Source organism: Drosophila eugracilis, unplaced genomic scaffold, assembly GCF_018153835.1.
Source record: "Drosophila eugracilis isolate 14026-0451.02 unplaced genomic scaffold, ASM1815383v1 contig_2147, whole genome shotgun sequence".
Classification (NCBI taxonomy): domain Eukaryota; kingdom Metazoa; phylum Arthropoda; class Insecta; order Diptera; family Drosophilidae; genus Drosophila; species Drosophila eugracilis.
In genome coordinates this window covers 297,715-313,582 of record NW_024573030.1, presented here as the reverse complement: position 1 = coordinate 313,582, position 15,868 = coordinate 297,715, and the positions used below count along the sequence as shown (strand labels likewise).

At 40.3% G+C, this 15,868-nt stretch overlaps 1 protein-coding gene across 7 annotated transcripts in view; it reads right to left on the bottom strand.

Annotated features, from left to right (window-relative positions):
* Positions 1 to 1,737: 1,737 nt before the first annotated feature.
* The window catches only part of LOC108118283 (homeotic protein female sterile), a 67,638-nt gene continuing 53,507 nt past the window's right edge, over positions 1,738 to 15,868 (bottom strand). For 4 of the 7 annotated variants that reach the window (XM_017230880.2, XM_017230882.2, XM_017230881.2 and 1 more), the window contains 7 exons: positions 4,566 to 6,518; positions 3,684 to 4,466; positions 3,434 to 3,612; positions 2,910 to 3,102; positions 2,642 to 2,847; positions 2,318 to 2,537; positions 1,738 to 2,234 (listed from right to left, as the gene is read on the bottom strand). In XM_017230880.2, the coding sequence (XP_017086369.1) occupies positions 1,974 to 2,234; positions 2,318 to 2,537; positions 2,642 to 2,847; positions 2,910 to 3,102; positions 3,434 to 3,612; positions 3,684 to 4,466; positions 4,566 to 6,518 (3,795 nt within the window). In that variant the 3' untranslated portion in view covers positions 1,738 to 1,973. Of the gene's footprint in view, positions 2,235 to 2,317; positions 2,538 to 2,641; positions 2,848 to 2,909; positions 3,103 to 3,433; positions 3,613 to 3,683; positions 4,467 to 4,565; positions 6,519 to 7,353; positions 8,177 to 11,672; positions 14,203 to 14,293; positions 14,485 to 15,868 lie in introns of those variants that run through there. The other 3 variants (XM_017230885.2, XM_017230878.2, XM_017230883.2) reach the window with 3 other exon arrangements.

Genomic DNA, 15,868 nt, shown 5'->3' with positions numbered 1-15,868 from the left:
TTTTCTCATTTTCTTTGCATTTTTTATGTGGCATAAAAAAACGGCTATCTGATTCTTTTTCTCGTGGATATTATGGAATTGCATCATTTGATTCTATGAAGTTTTTAGTTCTTATCGCTTCGGTTTTTTGTTTGCGGTTCAGATGAGAGTATATACATAAATCTGTATATGTACGTGTGTGTGTGTGTACGTGTGCGGTGGTGTGTGTGTTTTAAGGTATTTTTATTCTTAAATCAAATTTCTTTTGGATTTTGATACAAAACAAACAAAGAATGATTTCCTTTCCAATTTCAATATTATAATAAAATATACGTTGGTTGGTATCTTCCTTTTAAAAGCGTTAAAATTAAATGTTTGTGGGTGTGTAACATTAAAAAAAAAATAAACATTCGTGATATATTTATATATATATATATATGCGTGTGTATATATGTGAATACATAATATTAAATATGCATGTATACAAAATGGAAATTGGCAATTAAAATTAGTTTCTCTTTCTTGTAAGGCAAAATTAGTAGTCTGCAGTGTATGTGTACTGTGTTGTGTGTATGAGTGAGTGTTGTTTTCATGTTTGAACTACAAACAAACATAACCCAAAAAAAAAAAAGACGTGCAACAATTTGTAATTTCCCATTGCAAATGTTTTCCTTTTATCTGTGTCTTAATAATCCGTTCTGTGATTTTTTGCTGTTTTCTGCTCATTTTCCAGGTTCAGTTTTTTATACTGTGTGCTTTTTTAGCCTACGCTAATTTGCTACGTTTTTGTTTATGTTACCCTTATTATTTTTTAATACAAAGAAAAAATATTATGTACCTTCTCTCTTGTTACGCGTTTTCTTGGGAATCGGTTTCTTTTTTTTTTGCAGTTTTGTTTTGTTTTTAGATGCCACCCTACTTACTAATTTACATTTAGCATTTAATTATATTAATTATTTTAGATTAATTATTCTGGTTGGTATTTATAGTTAACAAAAAAAAAGTGTGTGTTTATAGCAGCCTTTATAAACAATTTCTCAAGCTTTCCCCTCTGCGATTATTCTCAAGCTTTCAACATTCTGTTCTTCCTATACCGTCCTCTACTCTTCCCACATTCTTTGCATTACTTTACTTTTCTCTTTTAATTTCCTCTGGGTTTCTGCTGCAGCTTTGCTTTTTCCCTATCTTCCGGGTTTTGCCCCCTTGGTTGTTCGTCTTTCTCCTGCTGATTTTGCTGCTTTTTCCTTTCTTGTTTTTGTTTTTTTTTTTTACGCTTTACGCTTGTTTATCACATTTAATATATATATGCAAATATATATTTATATATAGTTTCATTATTTTAAGTTTTTGTTTTTGTTGTTGTTTGCGACTGTCTCTGGAAATTCTTGGGGTGTTCCTGTTGGTGGTGGTGATGGTGTTGCTGTTACAGCAGCAACATTAGCTTGGCTTGGCGGCAGTGTTGCAGGCAGCTCTTCGTCGTTTCCTAAACTCCCCTGTCATCATTCCTCTTAAATCGTCGTTGCTTCCATCCTCCTTTCCTAATTTTACAACAGCTCTTGATGCAGAAGCAACTTGTGCTGTTGCTGCTGAAGTTGCGCCTGCTGTTGCAACTGTTGCTGCTGCCAGCGCTTGTATTTCCCCTGATAGGCCGGTGTTCCCCCAGCTCCCCCTACTCCTCCTGCGGCAGCACCAGCATTACCAGCATTTGCCGTCATTGCTTGCATATTGTTGTTAATTATGGAGCTGTTGTTATTATTATTGTGGAAGTGGGCTGCATCCATTACCGTTTCATAGCAAAAGGCTGCAGCATCGAGAAGCGTTGCAGCATAGTTGCTGCTACTGTTTTGCAAATGTAGTTGCTGATTCTGCTGGTACTGTTGTTGGAGTTGAAGTTGCTGTTGTTGTTGCAGGAGTTGTTGTTGGCTGGCAGCTAAAGTAGCTGCTGCTACTGCGGCGGCGGCGAATTATGAATTGGAATTGCGCTTGGTTGGCAGCTAGGACGAACTTGACTGATTCATATTGCCAAACATGTGGGCAGAGAACGATGTCTGGCCAGTGGAATTGGCCTGCGACGTTGACGACTGTTGCTGCTGCTGTTGTTGTTGTTGCTGCTGCTGTTGTTGCGCCTGCTGCTGTTGGTTCAGCGAGCCACGCCCATGTTTCGGTATAGGCGGCTGAATGTACTCGTGCCTGGCCAGCGCAAATACATCCATGCGATCCTCTTTCCGATATGCCAAACATCCTCGGATGAAACTCTGTTTTAATATAATAATATACAAATTATTTGAGATTAGCAAATATTTCAAAAAAGCTACGAATTGTCAGTTAGATTACCCACCTTGGCCTCATTTGAAACGGTTGGCTTGTTGGAAAACTGCACTTCGGTGGCCTTAAGGATCGTATTCTCCTCGAGGATCGTAGCCTGCGACTGATTGTGACCGAAGGGCTTCTTGCCGTACAGACACTGGTAGAAGATCACGCCCACACTCCACACATCTACCTTGGAGGAGATCTTCGGCGGATTCTTGCCCACCACAAAGCACTCTGGTGGCAGATACCTAAAAAGATCGAAGAATAAATAAATAAATATTAGTACATGTTTAATTTATGAACTAGTTCTCAACGCTTAGAATTTAAATCTCTGTTGTATATCAATACCCACCAGTAAGTGCCCGCTCCCTGGGAAGTTAGATCCATGCCGTGATCGGGATTGTAGTTCTCGTCGTCCATCACCTTCGACAGACCGAAGTCGGTGATCTTGATCTCGCCGCAAACATTGCCCTCGGTGAGCAGAATGTTGCCGGGCTTCAGATCGTAGTGGATAACTGGAGGCTTAATCTCATTTAGATACTTGAGTGCAGATACAACCTAATAAAAAAAAATACAATTATTAACAAATCGACCGATAATTTGTAGTTGCAATAACATACCTGCATTATTATCGAGCGCGCTTCACGCTCGGGTATAGTCTTATGTTGCTTCAAATAGAAGTCCAGATCGTGGCCATCACAGTATTCGAGCACTGTGCAAAATGAATTTGCATCGATCTCGAAGACGTCATAGAGCTTGACGACCCGCGGATGATCCAGCGCCTTGTGGATGTTGTATTCCCGCAAAGCGTGTCTGAATTTGGGTAATTAGCAAGGATTTCAAAGAGACTTTAGTAAATTGTTTTCATTGATTGCTACCCCAACCCCATATTACTAAGCTTATATCTCCTATATATTTCATATTTATAGTGCAAATATATAAAAAGAAAGGTGTCCTGCAAATAAATGTATCCCTTTTTCATTTAATCTGATCTAATAAGGAGAAGAATATTCAACCCATTTAGCACTTGCTTTTTAAAGTATTAGTAAATAGCTACTAACTTTATCTGCAAAAACCGCAAAACCTCTAATCAAATGGCATTTCCCCCACTTGACTTTTCCTGCTTCTCTGTTTTACTACTCACTTGATATAATTAGCTTTCTTATCCTCCTTCCAATCCTTGTTTAATTGGTGCACCTTACATGCGACATAGCGTTGCTCCTTGAGGTCGAAGGCCTTGTGAACCTCTGAGAAGCCGCCCTTGCCCAGCAACATCAGCAGAAGATAGCGATCGTTCAGCACGGGATGGTTGTTGAAGCGGGACTAAAAGAAATATATACCATTTTTATGTTGGAAATGCGAATTATAAACAGTTGGAATATTTTATGACGTACCTGATCCTCGTTGAGTATCCGCTTGAGCTCTCGGATGTGCAAATTGCGCTCACGTTCTAACTTTTCCATCTCCAGCTGCAGGTCCGCGTCCTCCTTCTTGAGAGCATTTTGGCGCAGCTTGAGGATCTCATCGTACTCGTAGTACTCCTGCGCAGTATACGCCCCTGATACGGGATCTGGCTTAAGGAACGTGCCCGAGTCCGAACAGCTGCCGCTATCGTTGCCGCCAATACCACCGCCTCCTCCTCGATCTGATAATCTGTCGCCAACGCCTCCCGAGTTGCCAACATTACCACCCGAGCCGCCGCCGCCATTGTGTAGCAATTGAGCCTGATTAGCCTGCGTCGAATTACTGCGCGATAGACCACGTCCGCCGCCGCCTCCGACACCGCCAACACCACCGCTGCCAACGCCGCCGCCACCAACACCACCGCCAACGGCACCGCCACCAATTGCGCCGGCATTATTGCCACCCAATCCGCTATCGACGCTAACGCCACCGGCTGTACCTCCCAGGCGATCACTCCCCGGTCCGGTGACAACGCCGCCCGTCAGCTGCGAGGAATCGTTCGAGTTGGAATTCTGCTGCTGCTGCTGATGTTGCTGTTGCTGCTGCTGCTGCTGGTTGTTCTGATTGCTGTTGTTGTTGCGCTTGCGTCCGGACTCCGCCGGACGCTTCTTCATCAGCTGCTTTTTCTGCCGGTCAATTTCTTCGCGCTCGGCGGTTATCTCCTCCTGCCGCCGGCTCAGCTCCTGGAACGCATAGCCGTCCGTCCAGTTCTCCTGAAAAATGTAATAAATACATACATTTGGTTAACAAAGTGTACTAATCCCATTGTTTCTTTAATAGATGAAGGAATTTATTTTAATCAATTTGCTTACCTGGAATGTGGCGCCCACTCGCTGGGTAACGAACTGCCCGAGTCTCAGGCGATTCTGCATGCACTTCTGCCGCGCTTCCTTCTTCTCGATGCTACTTTTCTCCTTCAGCAGCTTTTTTACAACATCAATGCATTTGGCAATGTGCGACTTGTGCTGATCGATCGTCTTTTGATTGCCAACAATCTGGCACTTTTGCTCATCGGAAAGACGAGTCATTTCATCCAATTTCACCTTGCCGGATTCGTGTTCCGCCTCTCGCTCCTGCAGCTCATGCAGCGACACCTCCGTTTGGGTGGCCTTACTGTATGTGATAATAGCCGCAGGCATGGCCATCGGTGGTGGCGGTGGCAGTGGTGGTCCAACGCCAACATTAACTCCAACGCCAACGCCCACACCGACCATGCCAACAACTCCCAGGGAGCCAAGTTGATGCGGATGAGTGGGCACTACGGATGCCGTCGATGTAGTCGGCGGTCCTAATTGCTGTTGTTGCTGCTGTTGTTGTTGCTGCTGCTGTTGCTGCTGCTGAGACAGGGGCGTCTGTTGCTGTTGCTGGATGGACGCAAGGCTTAGGGAATGACCACCCAGGCCGACGACCACGTGTGGAGGAACCATTTGATTGGAAGTCTGTTGCTGTTGGCGCTGCTGCTGCTGTTGCGCCTTGCTGGAGTTGACATAGTGGAAGTCAGCTCCTGGTTGCTGCTGCTGTTGTTGCTGCGGCGTCTGTGTTTGGGGACTAGCTGGTGGATACAGAGCGTAGGCGCTGCTTGTTTGCACTTGCACCTGGTTACCAGCGGCTCCTCCTGCACCACCTCCCGTCGCAACACCGCTTGCCTGCTGCTGTTGCCCCGTTTGCTGCTGCTGTTGCTGCTGCTGGGCGGATGATGGTGACTTGCTACCGCCTCCCGTATGCGACCCTCGGAGACCAGCTGTGTTACCTCCCGCACCACCTGGCACACCAACGCCCACGCCCGTTTGCTGCTTATTGAAGTAGTCGTTGATCTTTTTGTTATCGCTGACGGGTAGCATAAGACGGGCGCTCTTGCCACCGCCACTTCCAGAACCTGAGCCGGCACCACTTCCGCTTCCGGCGCCACCAGCTCCACCGCCACTTCCGGCCGAACCGCCAAGACGATCACCCAGATTTAGGCTCATGTTCACCTTGGGCATATCACGAAAGGCCAGAGATTTGCCCTTCAGGCTGCTGTTATTAACAACGGTTGCTCCTGCTCCGCCGGAACCACCGCCACTCCCCGCCTCATCCGAACTGGTGTGCGGCATTTTCCGCTTTCGTTTTCGCTCCGCTGGCGTCCGGGGCTTTCCCACCGCCGTCACTGATGTCGTCGTGGTCGTACCCGCCGTCAAATAGGCCATCTCGCCCCCATTATTGGAGTGCTGAGGCGGCGGTGGCGGTGGCTGTTGCATTCCTAAGGCGGGCGCAAAGGCGGGATGTTGCTGCTGAATGGCTGCTACTGCAGCTCCTGGCGTAGCACCACCGCTACTCAGCATATCATTGACATCCTTCTCGCTGTGCGAGGAGCCAGTGCTCATATTCGAATCCGGATTGCTGCTACCCTGATGCAGCCCTTGCAGCGATTGTTGCTGCTGCTGGTGGAAGTGTTGCTGCTGCTGGTGTAGTTGTTGCTGCTGTTGCTGATGCAATTGCAGTTGATGCGGATGTTTATGCAGATGCTGCAGATGTTGATGCGGGAGTATCTGCTGTTGCGCCTGCTGTTGTTGCTGCTGAGGATTCTGTTGCTCCTGTTGCTGCTGCGGCTGTTGTTGGGCGCTGTGATGATTAGCAAAGTGCTGTTGCTGCTGCTGCTGTTGTGGGGGCGGGGGCTGTGGATGCTGCTGCTGTGGCGGTTGCAACTGCTGCTGCTGATTGGGATGGTGGTGACTTAGGGCCGAAGTGGTCTGCGGGGCCATCTGCAACTGAGCGCCAGCGGACATCTGCAAGAATTAAAAAATTACACAATTATTATTGAATTACACCGTTCTATACAGTTATATTTCTCAATTTTGTTATATTCTATATTATGACTTTTCTCAAGGATTTAATTTTTTTTTAATGTATTAGTGTGGTAAATATTCAAAGAAATTTCTAAGCAATTAATATCACATCTAATTTTCATATTGTTTTTTTAATGGGTAATTTGATTTGTTTTTTTTTTAAGCATTTATTTTACTTTTCCCATTCCCGTCAACCCTCCCTCTCTCTTTCTCTCACTGACTGCTTTATGCACTTTGCAACACTGACGCCGCTTTTGTTTTGCTCCGCTGCTTCTTTCATTTTGCAGTTTATTTTACGCTTCTCTTTCGCTTGGGCAAGAGAGTGCTGCCACATGCGCGGTGTTTGAACATCATAACTAGGTGGCAACCCCGGGGCGGTGGCAACAAAATGGGCAGCAAAGGGGAATGTGCAAAATATGTCCGCGGGTGTGAGCGAGACGAAGACAAAGCGGCGGCGGCATGCGTTTGCGTGTGCTAGAGAGCGCGAGTGCAAAGGAGATAGCAATAGGGACAGAGAGCGAGAATGCAGTGGCATGTGTATGTGTGTGTAATGTTTTATCAAAAAGCAAAGCGTAAAGACAATGAAATAAAAATGTTGAAAAATTTAACTAGAAATGAAAATGGCTACTTCATAGCCACCTCATTTTTTTGCACACTTCTTTGCTTTCACAGTTTTTTTTTTTTTTTAACTTTTACACTTTACACTTTTGAAACTTTTATTTTATTTTATATTAAAAAATTTGTTGAAATATGATGATCACAAAATGCCGTTCACCTTTTTTAAGCGCCGCATATTTTTCTGCACACACATACGTGGCTGCGTGCTCCCTTGTGTGTGTGCGGATGTGTATGTGTGTGTGCGTGTATTTGTGTGTGTTTGGTTTTTCACATTCTATTACAATATTATCACATTCGGTATTCCATTTTTTTTTCCTTTTTTGCTCTATCGTTTAGTTTGCACTAATTTTCACATTTGCCTTGATTTTTTTTCTATATATATACATATATATTTGTTAATTTGTATGTATATATAATATAACCGTGTTTATTCCGATTTTTTTGCAGTCGCTCTCATCGTTCGCGTGTGTTTGTAAAATGGTAACGAGCGGAGCGAAAGAAAGAAGGTGCAAACACACAGAGAGTTAGCAAGCCAAGAGAAGAAGGAAGAACAAGAACGGCGAGAGGAAGAGAGCGAGCAAGAGCGAGTGTAACTATTCGCTCATTTGCAAAATCGAAAAAAAAACCGAAACGAAAACGGGCTAAAGTACACTAAAAATTAATCCAATTAATTCTGGTTGAGCCGTCCACTCTTTAACTTTACACTTTATTTAATGTTTTAGTTTTTTTCTTTTGTTTTCTTTTTGTATTTAAAATATTTTTGTGCGCAACTTCCGCACGCGCGTTCGTTTAAAAACAACAGCGAAAGCAAACTACACACGCCGCCAACTACAACTACAACTACAAATACAAATACAAGCTGCGCTGCCAGCGTCGCGGCATTGCAGCTTCTTCTTCTTTCGCGGCTGCCTTCCATTCCACCGAACTTCCAATCCAAAACGGAAAGCAGCTGCTGCTTTCCGAGTGAACATAAAAGAGGGGGGGGAATGTGGGGAGTGGAAAGCGAAGAGACAAAGCAGAGAGAGGGAGAGGATAGCCGGCGTCTTTGTCAATTCGCGAGCGACGACGCCGGCAGAGGGCGCCATTGCCACAACACCACAAACACAGAGGCAACAAAAACAAGAAGGTAACAGAGCTGCCACCCGACGACCATAGAATAAAAAAATTAAACGGCTGGAAAAAGGTCAATAACAGAACCTGAGAATTTTTTCAATTCAAGTGTTAATTAAAAAAAATGTAATAACTTTATACATAAAATCCAAATTAATTTCATTACATTAAATATATTTTTCCTAGTTATTCTATAAAAACAGCTATAAAAGAGCCATTTTATCAACACTAGAGAAACATAAAATATCAAAAAGAATTAATTTCGAGTGGAATGGGCAACAAAAAAAGTAGTGCAATGCGTTCCAATGGGCAGTTAATTGGTTAGCAGAATAATTCAAAGTACAGAATAGGAATATTGTATTTTGAAGGAGGTCGATGGGAAAAGGGGAATAAGTAAATAGAACGTGCTTTATTCAATTTGAAGAATATGCGTACGATTTTGTAAACACAAATTTGATCGGGACAGAAATTTGATACTGTGTTTGCAGAAACAGAAATTAGGAGACAAAGGAAATATGCAAATTTTCAGTTTGGAAAATCTTTAAGAACAACAGAAATGTATAAGTTAACATTTACGAATTTCAAAACGCTATTATCAATAGAATTTGATAATAAACTATGTACACTATTCCATAGACTTTATATGATAAAACTATTTTTAAATAATAACCTTCCTCCCTTAATAATATGTTTATTTTGAGAGTGTGATTATTTCAATATTTTTATTTTTTTCCAATTAAACGTTAACATGCGTAATAATGTTTATTGTTTCCCTCTCCCAACAAGTTAGTTTTTAGACAACAGCTGTCGCATGGTTTCCGTTTATTCCTGAATGCATAAAAAGGAACACAAAAAAAGGAGGAGGCAGCAGGGAACAGAAGCATTAGGAAAAGCTATTGGGCGAATAAAAGAAAAAAGTGTTGCCAAACATGGCTAAAGCATGAAAATTGTAACGGCCAGCGAAACACGAAATTGGCAACACCGAGAAACTGAGAAAACGGAAAAGACGAAGACGAAAGAGGGAGGGCGAGAAAACGAGACGAGCGAAAGGCCAGACAATAAAATGAGCTGATGATAACGAAGGGGGAGAAAGGGGGGAATTGGGGCGAAGAAAGAGGACGATGGGGAGCAGAAGGAGAAGCGCAAAACGCAAAGCGAAAAGCGACAAACGACGACGACTTAATTTTTGGGCCGTGCCTTTGCCTCACGTGCGCGTGAATGAGATAAATCTATGATGATGATTATGCTGCTGCAGTGCGAAAGGGAGAAGATGAGGGGCAAGTGAGAAAGGGAGCGGCAGAGAGGTGCATGCGAAAAGAGCAGAGGAGCAAATGTGGAATGGAAATGCGAGCCGAGGTGGAATGGAATGGCACACAGAAACAAATTTGGTTGCTCTACATAAAATTCAAATGAATTTCTAAATGCACCTCAAAATATGTGATTTGAAATGTAACTAATTTTTTTTAAGTCTGATTAATAATATTTATTCCACATTAAATTTTAAAGACTAATGTCATTAAAACATTTTTTAACGTAAAATTCAAATTAAATTTTTGTTATTTAATGAATGAACAACTCTCTCAGTGCACAACATGAATAGGGATAGTGGAATAGGGGTCTGGAAGGATGACAAACGGAAAAGAAACGAGGAAGAGGGAAAGGAAAGCGGAAGCGGAGAGACGCAAGTGGGTGGTTGGGCGTCGTGTGGGTGTGGCAAAATAAACCAACGGAACTCACATGCATTACGCATATGCATTTCTTATTGAGAGAAAATCTGAGAGCGAGAGAAAGAGAGAATGACGGGAAGGGAGAGAACCCAAAACAGGAGGAAAGATGATTATGGAGAGACACATTCCAATAGTGCTTGAAAAACCAATGTACGCTTTTTTTCTAGCATTGTTCTGTAATTTACAGTGAGTCTTCCCTAATGGTAAAGGTTAATTGTTCAACCTTGTTATTTCTTGTTAAATTATTGATTAAAATATAGCAATATAAAAGCACTAACATATATTTACCTAGAAAAGTCTTTTAATGATGGATAAACAGTCTAAACAGTATTTATGTCTGCCAAAACAAAAAAACCTTTTAACATCCTTCGCGTCTTGCAAATTGAGGAAGTTGAACTTGTATTAAACTATTTTGTTGGAGGAAAAATAAAGCTGCCTAGTTGCAGTTAGCCAAAAAAAAAAAAAAAAAAAAAAAAAGCAAAGCGAACCAGTTTTATATATTTTTTTTTTTTTTTTTGCAATAATGTTGATAAGACAGTGATGTTGTAAAAGTGTGTGTTTTTAAAACTGGTTTAGCTGCTGTCCCGTAAGAGACGTTGACTTCAAGCCAAAGAAAAACAAAAGAAAAGGCAGAAAAAAAAGCACAGCAAAACACATCGAACCGCAACTCGGCTCGACTGCGTCGCTGGCAGCTCTGTTCACGCTCTGCTTTGCCGCTTCTGCTGGCGCAGTTTAACAGTTCACGTCGATGAGTCAAGGTCGAGAGACGTCACGCAAATTTTCGTTTTCATTGCCTTTTGCCCACAGACAAAAAATACAGCAAACAAGCTAGCAAGCAACCGAGGCAACGATCACACACACTCGTATACATTCGTACACATGCAATCGCACATGCTGTTTTATTTTTAGACACGAATAACGAGCCGAAGAGGAAACGAACTTGCACGAGAGAGATAAAGCCGGGCAAGAGAGCCAAGAGAACCGCGCAACAAACATCGCTCCTTTAAAAAAATGAATGAATCAAACAAATATCGTTGTTGTTGCTTTAAATTTAGGCTATTGAAATTTTTTTTTTGTCAATTTTAATAAGTATCTAAAAAAGACGATTTATAATCATTAATAAAACAAAAAAAGCTTTCAGAATTTATATAATAGTTATTTTATCAGGTTAATCTTTAAAAAATTCTAAAGTATATAAATAAATAACGGAAACATTTATAAATAATTTACATGCTCAATTACTATCTGTTTAGCTAGAATTTTACTATTATAGGAAAACATTTGGTTAACTCAATTATATTTTAATTTGCCCCACTGTTGTCTTATCGGCGTTTCTATTTTGATTTTGCATTACCCCTAACACTGCGATATTTTCTATTGCTTAACTTATTAAATCCCATTGGGTTTAACATTAACATAGTTTTCGTTTTTGTTTTCTTGTGGCCCAATTTTCTGAGCGCCGCTGTTAACGCTGGCGTCGCAGCTGACGCAGGCTGGGCGCTCAGTATAAAACGCTGTTATTGTTATTCGTTCTCTCTCCCTCTCTCACTTAGCACGTGCACGACCGACACCGCTTAATGTAAACAGAGAGAGAGAGAGAGCTAAAGAGAGAAGAAACAAATAAAAAAACACACCTCACGCTTTTGGTAAATTTGCGGCCACTGGCAGTTTTGTTGTTGCTTTTGCTGCCGTTACTCGCGCTGCGACTGCGTTTTCGAGCGGCGGCAGAGGCGCTGGCAGAGGCTAACATTATGTAGCCGCTGCTGTTGCTGTTATTATTGTTGTTAATGTTATAGTAGTTATTGCTATTGCTGCTACTGTTGTTGCTATTGCTATTGCTGGTATACGATGTTATCGTGGTTTTTGTTGTTGGCGTTGTTGCTTTTGCACCTCGCTTTTTTGTTTGCTTTTGCGCTATTTCAAATTGCTGTATTTGGAGTATTTCTGGTATCTGCGGTATATCTGGTATTTTTGGTAAACGATGCGTTTGCTTTGTTTTAAACTGTTGTTGCAATTCTGGTATTTCGTATTGACTTTGCAATGTTATTTCCAAAGTTTGCGTATGCGGTGTATCATTGATTTTCTGAAAATCAACCAATTGCCCATTTTGTTGTGGATGGATTATTTGCTGTATTTCATAATTCTGTAGATGTTGTTCTTGTTCTTTTATTATTATTGGTATCTTGTGTATTTCAGATGATTGCTGTTGTATATCATGGCTGTTATTTTGTATTTGATTTTGATGATGATGGGTGAAATCTGGAATAATATGTTGTGGTTGTAGTAACTGCGATAGATTTTCGTCGATCCTTCTATATTGTTGTTGTTGTATTTGCAAATGCTGCCTTTGCCGTTGTATTTCCAGTAGTTCTTGCTGCTGCTGCGTTAGTTGTTGTTGTTGGTGCATTGCTAAAGCAAATGCAGCACAAAGAGGAGACGGAGTGCAAGACATAACATGTTCGCCCCACCGAACTAGCGCTATTTCGCTCTGGCGCGAAACAGCTGACACTTGCCGGCTAAAATCAGCTGCTCGTACTCTTTCTCTCACGCGTTGTGGCGCTCTCCCTCTATCTTTGTTTCTCTTTATATTTTACACACTCACAAACACAAACAGAGATGCACAAGAAAAAAAAACAAGTCTCGGTTTTATTCTTATTTTTTTTTTTTTTCGTGTCTTTAGGTTTTTTGTTTGTGTAGTAGGAAGTTCTGTGCGCGAATTTTTAGCGACACGACGCGACACGTCACGTTGCTTGCTCTTTAAGTTAAGTTCCACACTGAGAGCCAGTCGGCTAAAATTGGCAAATCCAAAGCACACACACAGAAAAACAAATAAAAAAAAAACTGAACGCGACTCAACGAACGTTGTATTTTTCCTTTTTTCTGGTTTCTTGCATACACACACAAGCCTTATACATATATATGTGTGTATATATATTTATGTGGGCAGTGTGTAATGTCTGGTAACCGAGTGAACTTAAATTGTGTTTAGCAACCGCCGACAAAACCAAAACGACACCGACACCACCGCCGTCTGCACTCGAAATGCCGCTCTGCTCTCTGCCCGCTCACTGCTCTCAGCGGCGCTCCTCTCGTTTCTGCTCTGTCTCTGCCTTCCTTGCCTCTTTTGTAGCTCCTCCTGCTTTCGTTGCTTCGCGATGCTTCGCATTTGTTCTTGTTGGCAAGGCCGCCGGCAGCGCTGCCGACGTCAACAGCGACGGCGACTGAGGCGTTAGAAAGCTTGCACATTTTTTCACTGCATTGTTTGTTTTTACAACTTTTGCCATTCTCCCATTTTCCCGAACAGTTTTTTTAAGTGTGTTCTTATAAGGTAGCAATTTCTATTAATTTGTTTTATTTTAACATTTTCTTATTGGTCCTTGATTCAAAATCCTTTTAAATTTGCTTGCCAATTTTTTTTTCGACTCTGTGTTTTTGTTTTAACATTTTAATTAAGTTTATTTTTAATTTGCAATAATCATTTTTTGCAACGCACAGCAATGAACATTAAGATGCAAATGTTAACACCTTTAATATTTTGAAATCCAAAAGCAACCGCAACAAATGAAACTCGATGACCTCGTATTAATTTGTACAAGTGCTGCTTAATTACAATTATAGCCACCGAAAACAGACAAATAAAAATGGTTGTGTAGTGCTTTATAATCACATCTTAATACATACATATGTATGTATGTATGTAACTTTATGACTTCCTTACAAACAAATCCATAAAAAAATGATTATACTGTGCTTTAAAGAAAGATTTAATAAGAAATATTTTAAACAGAATATCCATTACAAACATTACATTAAAAATATGTAACAATAAAATGATATGTACTATTTTTTCTACCACAATTGTTAATGTTAAAGAGATGACAATATTTATGCCGTTATTCTGCCGATGGAATGCATGCTAACGGTTGCCTTGCCAATGACAGGTGATTAAGAAAGACAGAGAGGTGTAAATGGACAAAAAGAGTGTTTTTTTAATGTGAATTTAGTAAGAACTATTTTCATTTCTATCATAGAACCAAAAATCTTGTTAAATTTGCAAATCCATAGCTGTTTGTTTCAATTTTTGCTTAATAAGGTAAGTCTACTATTATTTTGAGCACAGCTGTATGCAAATGAGGCAAAAACAATTAGGCGCAAGGGAAAAATTAAATGAAATTCAAGACGAAAATAAAATTACGTGCCCATACACAACAAAAGTCATTGGCATATGAGAGAATGACGTGATATATGCTATATACTCACTTTTGCATATTTGGGTTTTCGATATTCGGTATTCAACAACTAACATGAAAATCAATTAACTTTGGGCAGCGATTTTCATTTTGTTTCCAGCGATTTTTCTTGGTTTTTCAATGGATGAGTTGAGTTTGAGTTGCACTTTTTTTGCGATTCGTCGTTGATTTTTCCTCCATTTAATTTGTGAAACTTTCACCCTAAACAAGCCAACAACAAATATGCCAGAGCCAAATGATTAACTTTTTCTATACACCTCTACCTATACTTTTTTTTTTTTTTGCATATGGGTGAGTTAGTAAGAGAGTGATGTGTGTATATTTGGACATATGCTTTCCCAGGTCCCCGAAAAACAAAAACCGAATGTCAGCTGACGTAATCGCGCAGCATAACAAATAATATAAAAACGAAAAAATAAGAGATTCGGTGTATAAAACAAAAGTTTTGTGAATTGGGCGCGCGTGTGTCGTCGTCGTCAAGTTAAGTCAATCAACAAATACACATTGACTCCTATATAGTCGTCAGATGTTCACACTACAGTGAAAACTCTTTAAAAGTGACCAAGTTCTATAAGATATATTAGTACTATTAAATCAAATATATTAAATATCTAATAATTTATATATTTTTTATAAAAGATACCACAAAATTGTTCAAAATTTGTATAACTTGATATTTAAGTTTATTATCCAAGTGTTTACTGTACATTAATACATACATATATGTATATAATTGTAAATTGTTAAGCAGTTGTCGCACAATCAGAAAGAAAAAACACCAAAGAGAGCAAAACAGAGACACTAAAAGATGAAAAGACGACGCGAAAAGAGAACGAGAGAATCACGAACAAACAAACAAAAAGGAAATGTTATCGAAAATGTTATATAGCAAAATCTAGAAAAAGTATTTCCTTACGATTTCAATCAACTAGGTCAAACGAAGAAGATAAGAAAAACAAAAATTAACGACAATTGGTGTACTTTTGTTTGCCTATTGCATTTTTTATTTTTGCGAAACTCCAAATTGGTCTTCAATTCGCTATTTCCGATTAAAAATATTATACAAAACTCGAAATCAATTAGAATGAGAAAGAGACGGGAATCATAACTAATTAAAATGTTTAAGAGCTTTGTAAGATGAAAACAGGCAAAATGCCTAATATGTACATATTATATGCGACAAGCTTTTGACGTTTATCGGTTTGTCTTTGTTTGTCGTTTGCCTTTTGTTGTGTTCCTTTTGATAACGAACGGCGAGTAGAAAAAAATATATGAAATAAAAGAGAGCCTTTACAAAAAAAACATCGAGAACGAGAAACATCAAATTAACATGCCGTGAATGCTAAAACAAAACAATAGCGAAAAAACATAGAGAACTTGAAGTGAGTGAGAAGAAGAGGGCGAAAAACAGAAACTGCACCATGAAAAGAAGAGAGAAACAATCTTGCGTGCTAAACAAGCTATATTTTAGTTTTCTTCTTTTTTTAAATTATATTTAATTTAAAGTTGTATAAGCACCAATTAAGAATTATTTGGACTACATTTAATATATGCACTCGTATGCATGCTTGGATAATCAGTCAAG